Here is an 8005-nt window from a genome sequence, read left to right as displayed (position 1 = left end):
TTCTTGAAGTCAGTCAGCCTTAGCGCTGTGCCCACTTCCCTGTGAGCCTGTTCCAGCGCTCAAACAGCCCCTGAGGGAAGAACCTTTTCCTGATATCCAGCCTAAACCTCTCCCGGCTCAGCCTCGGGCCGTTCCCTCGCCTCCTGTCCCCGGTTCCCTCACGAGGTGCTGGGGCTGGCGAGCAGCGGGGCCCGGCAGGAGCGGCCCGGCGAGGCTGAGGCGAGGCTGAGGTGGTAACACCGCCCTCCCCTTCCCTCCCCCGGCGGGCGCTGCCGGAGCCCCGGCCGCCTCCGAGGGCCGTGGCGGGGACACTACGAGCTGCTGGGACCCGGCCCAGAGGTGACGGGGCCGGGGAGAAGGGAGAAGGAGGGAGGGGGGCTCTCGGTGGAGCTCTGGGCGGCTGCGGGACCCCGAACGGTGCCCTCTTCCTCCCCTGGCCCCTGAAACCCGCCGGCACTCCGGGTTGGATGCCTGCTAGTCTTTTCTCTGAAAGCGCAGCTGATGTGGCCTGGGATATATCCTTTGCATGGATAAGGAGGGAATCATTTCAGGCCGCAGACAGGAGCAGGGTTTAAGCAGGGAACGGGCACGACCATGGGTGTCCCTCCACAGCCAAGCGCGCCGTGCTGTGAGGGCGCCTAGGTGCAGGAGCGGGTGTGTTTGCCAGGGAAGGGGAACATACATCTTTATCGCCTCTTTGCAGTCATATGTCGCATTATCGTGTAACCATTCGTCATTTTACTGAAAGCACAATAAAAATGATTGTGGAAAACTGCAGAGGAGCGCCGGTTGTGTCGGTGGGTGTTTCACGGCACCTGCTGGAAAAGGCTGCAACTGCGTCCTTGGGCCGGGATTATTACAAGGAGGAGTGACCGAGGGACAGACTTTACTCCTTGGGTGTGCTGCAGTCCCTCCTGGGCGTGGGTACACACACATTCCTCGGGCACTGCGGGAGAGTTCGTGTTTGTTTGCCTCTGTTGCTCTTATCGCCAATGCCTTATGAAATTGGCAGCAGTGTACAAGCCTCATACACCTTTATGTGCATATAGCTCATGTTAGTGGTGTTTTATTTCTTAGGGTGTCCTGAAAGGGCTCTGCTGTTCTTTAAGTATTAGCTGTTGATAACTTCCAATACTACCAAATAAGAGAAAAAAATAAAATAAACCCTGAAGGATTTTAACTGACAAAGATTTAATGAAGCCAGTTAAGTTGTTCTATTCATTCATGGGGCTGTAGATCTCTCTCATTCTTCAAACCTTTGTTGAAGTGTATAGGTGGGAGAAGATGACAGGCAAAAAAAAAACCAAAAACAAACAGGTTGTATAGGTATAGGCCTTTTGATAGCTCAGAATTAAATATCTTCTAAAACTACATGTTTAATAAAGAAGAAAACAAAAAATCCAGCAAGAACATTGTTCTTTCAAGCATCATTGATGTTTTTTCCTTTGTTTTTAAACAAAAGCGCAACACTGAAGAGGATGCTTCTTTCTTCAGTAAATTACATATTCCTGGTTTAGCAGGTGAAAGTTTATTAAACTGGTTGTTGCTGTTCATTGATGCTCACAGAATTGTAGACTGTGCACTTAGATTCCACAGTGTTATTCTGACTTGAGCTTGACCTTGAGGGTGATGTTAGCTTTTTGCACAAAAACCAAAGTTTGCAGCTTTAGAGATCACATTCAACTAGTTGGTGGAGTACTGTTTATACAGACTAACAGTCATTTTATACATTATCTAATGGCATTATTTGACAATGGCAATATAACAACTTTTTAGATCTCCAGGAACAAATATTCTGTGGTACATGTAAAGTATTTTCTAGATAGCCAATTTCATGCTCATTTGCCTTCCTCTTTTATGGTAGACCACGAAGTTGTTGTTGTCACTCACCTGCTCACATACACCAGGAACTTCCTCTGCTTCTTGAGAAATTTTCCACCAAAAAATAGGAACTGAAAGTACAATTCTATCAAGTCTTGCAACTTCCTGTCACTTAATATATTCAATAATATTTCAAATAATTTTGTATATTATGTTTTGTGACCATTACTGATTTTTAACAATTTTTTTATTTGAAAAATTATTTGGGTCAGGTTATATACACACTTCAAAAATTCCAAAGTGGGGAAAAAAAACATGTGAAAAGTGTTAGAACTGTTGCTTGCTTTATTCAAGATTTTTATTTCTGCAGATAGCTGAAACTAGTATTTGCTATTAATAAGCTGATTCAAAACAATCAGATCGTTGCAAGGATTCAGAGTACTTCAGTTAAACTCTGGCCCTGTTGAAGTTAGGAGTTCACCTTTGTATTTACTGGTCCTTACATTCCAGACCATAAATACAATGTTCAGTTTTTCTGGAAAGTTCTGCAGTGCATTGTTTCTGTATGACATTGATGCATTCTTTATGTCATGGTGTTCACCCAAATTTTCAAGGACTCTGTAGAGCAAGGTACCCAGTATCTTGGAGAGAATTAGCTGTGCTGGAGGTTGAATCTACTATAGGGATTCAAATAACAAAGTCCCCTGTGGGCCCAGATGTCCAGTGTACACAGTCCTCGTGGCACAAGTTTGTACAGAGCACAAACTTGTGCCACAGTACAAGTACTTGTGTCAGGTGGCATTGTCATAGGCCAACTCACTGTCGAGTAAATTGGCAGAGGGAGCTGTCTGGTATCACCTGTTGTCAGAGGGGGGTCTGCCATGTGAATCTGTTCTTTTCCTGTGCCCCTGTCATTAGTATTGTTGTTGTTACTGTTCATTTTCTTATAGCCAGTAAATTGTTCTTATCTCAGCTGGAGATCTTTGCCTTTTGTGCCTCCAGTTCTCCTCTCCATCCTGCCGCTGAGGGAAGGGGGAGAGGAAAGCAGGGGAGGGAGAGAATGGGCATGGTTTGGAGGGTCTCTGTGGGGGCACTGAACAGGGGAGTACCATTCCTAAACCACAACAGATCCCAGTGCTCCAATCCTCCACACCCCCAGTGCTCCCAGTGCCCCCATTGTCCTGGGACCCACAGTGTCCACTGATTCTGGCTCCCAGTCCTCCCAGTGCTCCTGGCTCCCCATTCTCCTGGTGCCCAGTGTTTCCAGTACCCCGAGTTCTCAGTGCCCAGTGACAGGAGCTCAGCTCCAGCATCAGGACCACAGCTGCTGGTACTACACACCAGTCTTGGGACCCCAGCCACAGCATTGGCCCCAGGCCCCCTTGTGCAGCCCAGGGCTACCTCCCAGCCCCAGCCTGGCCCCGTCTCCGTTGCCAGCCCCACTGAGCTGGTAACCAGAGCTCCGATAGCAGCTGCAGCTGAGGTGACACCATCAATAATTGAGTGGCAGCAGGGCTCCACACAGGACTGCCTGCCTCTGCCTGCCTGGAGTGTGGGGACAGGTAGGTGCTACCCCCATTGCCCTATCCTGTCGCTGTGGCTGGGCCCCCAACAGCTCAGGGTGTGGGGAGCAGGGTACGGGGGGTGGGAGCAGCAAAGCTGGACCAAGGGGGGTGCAAGGGGTTGTGCTGTACAAGGCCCCTCACTGCAGCACAATCCCCTGGGATGCCAGCCCTGCTGACCCCAATATCTGGACCCTGGCAGATGGGTCCCCAGAACTCCCCAGCCCTGGCACAGGGACCTCCACAGCATCCTGGGGTGCCCCAGGCCTGCAGGCCCAGCAGCACTGGAGTCAGGGAGAGGTACTTCCAGCCAACTCGTGCCATGAGTGGGAGCTGGCACCCTGGGAGGATGCCCTACCACGGCATCCCCTGTGAGGGGATAGGTTTGCCTCATTATGGTTTAGGACTCATGTGCTTCAACAATATCTTCATAGGGGAGATTTTCAAAGCCTGGGCCCAAGGTTATGCTACTGATAGTAGACACAAAGGGTGCAGAACTTCCCATTTGGCAGAACTCCCAAGATAAGTAGGAAACTAACCAAGTCAACTCAGCAACTGTACAAAAATCACAGCCTCGCTCGCTTGTGATGGTGTCTCCGGCGATTGCCCTGGCCTTCCTCCCCTTCATTGTCACCCTGCTGATCCGGTACCGGCACTACCTGCTGCTGCTGTACCGGGCAGTGCTGGTGGCCTGGCTGCAGGACCGGCTCACCGGCACCTCGCGGGAGCAGCGTGCCTTCCAGTACCTGCTGGCCCACGCCATCCCTGGGGACCCCCACCACATCCTCCAGACCTTCGACCAGTGGTGCTACCACTGTGAGCACCTCAGCTGTGTGGGGCCTGACAAAGGTGAGTGCCACCCTTGTGTGCTCACCCCACGTGGGGCATGGCACTGGGCTCAGCCATGGCACCACTGGCACGGCCGTGACACCACTGACGTGGCTGGGACAGTGTTGGTGTGGTGACAGCACCATTGGCATGGCAGTGGCATTGTTGATATAGCCATAGTACCACTGGCATGATTGTGGCACCATTGCCACGGCCATCGCACTGCCAGCACAGGCACTGCACTGCTGGTGTGGCATCACTGACCTGGCTGTGGCATTTCCTCCATCCCTCGGGGCACTGGGAACCGCTTGGCACCTTTGCCCTGCCCAGGGCTGGGGTGGCACAGGCGCGTGGGTGCTGAGAGGCTCATGCCATGTCAGGGCGGATCGTGGAGCGGGTGCTGTTGGAGCGGGCACCACTGCGGGTGCTGGAGCTGGGCACGTACTGTGGCTATGGCACTGTGCTGCTGGCACAGGGGCTGCCCCCAGGTGCCCGCCTCTACACCATCGAGGGGGACCCCCGGCACGCTGCCGTGGCCGAGAAGGTCATCCGCCTGGCTGGCTTCAGTGAGCAGACGGTGAGCACCCGGGATCTGGGACAAAGCCCAGTTCTGCAGCCAAAACCAGGGAGGAGATGGGTGGGGGTCCTTGACTGCTGTGGCAGGGACTGCAGCACCTGCTGGGTAGTATATGTGGGAATGGAAAGGTCCTGTCCCATCTGGACCTCTCAGCACCCTGTGACGCAGGGTGGTGGGTGGGCACCCTGACACCCTGCCCCAGCAACTGAGGGTCCTGCAGCACAGGTGGAGCTGATCGTGGGCCCCTCGGAGGAGGTGATACCCCGCCTGCGGGAGAAGCACGGCCTGACGAATGCCAACCTCATCTTCATGGATCACTGCAAACGCTGCTACCTGCGGGACCTACGGCTGCTGGAGAGCCACCAGCTGCTGGCTGAGGGGGCCACCATCCTGGCTGATAATGTCCTGTTCCCTGGGGCACCCCACTTCCTGCAGTACGCCAAGACCTGCGGCAAGTACCACAGCAAGGTGCACCGCGCCAGCCTGGAGTACTTCCGCGCCATTCCTGATGGGATCGCCGAGCTGCGCTACACCGGCACCCACTGAGCGAGCAAGGAGCTCCTGCCTTGTGGTGGCCACGGTTACCAGCAGGGTGCCAGGTCCCCAACCCCCATCTCAGCCTCAACATGGGCTCTGGAGGAAATGCAGTGGCTGCTGTGGTCTGTGGTGGGGCGCAGTGGGTAAGGAGGGGGCTCATTCCCTGTACTGCTCCTGCCTGCACTGCACAGGGAGGACTGCCAGGCACACCAGTGGATGGTGGGGGGCAGCCCCTGCCTGCCCTGGTGGCCTCAGACACCAGATTTGGGGTTGTTTTCTTGAAAACTGAGTTTATTAGAAAAGATGTGTTAACTCCAACATGTCAGGTGGCAATCTCCCCTCAGAACCCCCCTGCCCCACACAGCACCCACGGCAGGACGAGCTTCACTGAACTGTCCCCCAGAGCTGTGAGGGGCAAAGGCTCTCCCCCAGCCTCCAGTTTGGTGTGGTTGAAGCAGAATCAGATCATCCACTGGTCCTGATCCTGCTCTGTCCCCTCCATGTCCACCTGGGAAAGAAAGAGGTTTGAGATCTTGCACCAGAGCGAGAACCCAACAGAGGGAGGGAAGGAGAGAAGACAGCCCCTGGAGCTCATGCTCAGGGTTTCACACTACTTACCTCATTGATCTCCCCATCATCAGGATGACTCATTATAATCATTCATCTCATCCATATCCTGCATGTCCTCATCATCTTCTGAGTCCTCTTCGCTGTCTTCATCATCTTCATCATCCTCCTCTTCCTCCTTATCATAGTGCTGTGGACATAACAGCTCCAGCAACCCCCTCTGCCCCTCAAGCCCTGTGGTAACCCCTCACTTCCCTGCCCACACACCCACCTCGGATGCTGGCTTTCCTATGGGCACCAAGTTGTTGTCCTTTTCAGCAATGCTCTGGAGCTGGGGAAGGCAGAGAGGCGGGTGAGCACCCTGACAGCTCCATGGTAGCCCAGCAAACAGGGCCCTCGGGCTCAGCTGCTGCCTTGTGTCGCTTCCTGACCACGTCCAATTGCAGCCCGAGTCCTGCTGCCTCCCTGGCAGCCCCCAGCCAAGCAGGGAAGAGCAGCTACAGACACCTGCCCGAGCACCCTGGCTCCAGGCAGGGTCCCAGTGCCACTCGGGGGCTGAGAGGGTTCCAGGTGTCCCCTTGTGTGGCAGGAGGAGCTCAGACACAAAGCTTATGCATTTCTTTATCAAAAAAGAACCAGATCTCAGACATCTGCTCAGCCAGATGAACTGTTCTTTCCCCCATACTCAGGGGCACTGCAGTGCCAAACCAGGCTCACAGCACAAACACTTGTCACTTACCAGGATTAGAAATTGCTCCTCGCCTCCCTCGGGAGATTAGTTAATTCATTAATTGGGAGCTGGTGCCGGAGCCTCGGTTCAGCAGCAGCTTATTAATTAACCCCCACACAGCAAACGGGGAGCTCCGGTAACAGCCCGCCCGAGCCAGTGAGACACACGGATGATGGACACAGAGCAGCGGTGCCTGAGCCAGCAACACTGGCACAGGATGTGATATGTGGAAAGAAAAAATCTATGACCCACAGAGTAAGTTATAAGAGTAGGTTTGTATTTATTCAGCACTGAGGTGCATGGGGGTATCCCCTCCAAAAACATACACACCCTGGACACTTGCCCCTCTCCTTTTAGTCTCTACAAACAAGGGTTACACAATACGCCTAATACATATTCATTTCCTAACTCTGCCTATCCCCACTTGATATTAAAATTAGCTCCACACCTCTCTGTGACTGCGCATGGCTCATCGTTGGTCATTCTGGTGGTCGTCCGGGGGTCTTTGGGATGAAATCAGCGATTTCCCCTCAGTTGAACTCTTCACCTTTTCTCCTTGAACATGCTCCTTTTAGTCCTTTGACCACCTTTTGGACTTTGATACCATTTCTCCCGGCTTAGGGGTCCAAAGAATCCCCTTATCCTATGGTGCCTTTGTCCTTGCGTCCTGTTTGTGCATTCTAGCTCTTTATCTTATCTTGTAGTCTTGCTCTCCTCCTGCTCTTGTGGGAGCAGTAAGCATTCCATACGGTTTCGGCAGCCCCCCTCTTCTAGTCAAAGCATTTCTTTATGCCTGATTCCAAATTCTTAATTTTTCTGTTTCAAACGCTGAAGCACGGGCACGGCCGGTGAACAGGAGCGATGCACCGGAGGAGCCCCGTGTGCCGGGACACGCGGGAACCCCCACCCGGGCACTGAAACGAGCACCGCGGCCGTGCCCGCTGGAGGAGCGGGGGCCGCTCCCCCGCCCCGAACCCGTTCCCGGCCTCCGGATACCCGGCCCCGCATCTCCCCTCGCCCCGGTGCCCACCCAGGCCTGGTGCTGCTGCTCCTGCTGCTGCAGCTCGGTCTCGTCAACGCACGGCCGGTCGAGGTTGAACCAGAGGGACTCGGTGAGGCGGGGCAGGAGCGAGGGGAACAGCGTGGACATGGCAGGAGCACCGGCAGCAGCGCCAGGCCGGCGCCGGCCGCCGAGCCGGAAGTGGAGTCCGACCCGGAAGCAGTTACAGCGCGCGGAGCATGCGCAGAGGGAGGGCGGTGATGGCCGGCGGGCCCGGGCCCTCAGGAGGAAGAATGGGTGGGCGTGGCCTGGGGCGGGGCTGGGGGCGGGGCGGAGCCTGATTGACAGGTGGCGGCTGAGTCTGGGGCGCTCGTGACCACCCC

The 8005-nt window shown here is 54.6% G+C and overlaps 2 protein-coding genes across 2 annotated transcripts; one reads left to right on the top strand and one right to left on the bottom strand.

Annotated features, from left to right (window-relative positions):
* The first annotated feature begins 264 nt into the window (after positions 1–264).
* LOC131580796 (transmembrane O-methyltransferase homolog) lies at positions 265–5451 on the top strand. Its single transcript, XM_058842418.1, has 5 exons — positions 265–339; positions 1865–3383; positions 3956–4232; positions 4592–4788; positions 5014–5451. Exons 3-5 carry the CDS (start codon positions 3971–3973, stop codon positions 5332–5334), a joined length of 780 nt encoding a protein of 259 aa, XP_058698401.1. The 5' UTR covers positions 265–339; positions 1865–3383; positions 3956–3970; the 3' UTR covers positions 5335–5451.
* Positions 5452–5618: 167 nt separating this feature from the next.
* Positions 5619–6139, bottom strand: LOC131580801 (anaphase-promoting complex subunit 15-like; the record flags this gene model as incomplete). Its single annotated transcript, XM_058842431.1, is given in 3 exon segments — positions 5619–5833; positions 5944–5967; positions 5969–6139. Coding segments are annotated over 3 exon segments (243 nt in total), but the record flags the coding sequence as incomplete, so codon positions are not given.
* Positions 6140–8005: the final 1866 nt, after the last annotated feature.

This window comes from Poecile atricapillus, chromosome 1 (assembly GCF_030490865.1).
Source record: "Poecile atricapillus isolate bPoeAtr1 chromosome 1, bPoeAtr1.hap1, whole genome shotgun sequence".
In the NCBI taxonomy this organism is placed as follows: Eukaryota; Metazoa; Chordata; class Aves; order Passeriformes; family Paridae; genus Poecile; species Poecile atricapillus.
The sequence above is the reverse complement of the archived record's forward strand: the minus strand, read 5'-3'. Positions and strand labels throughout refer to the sequence as shown.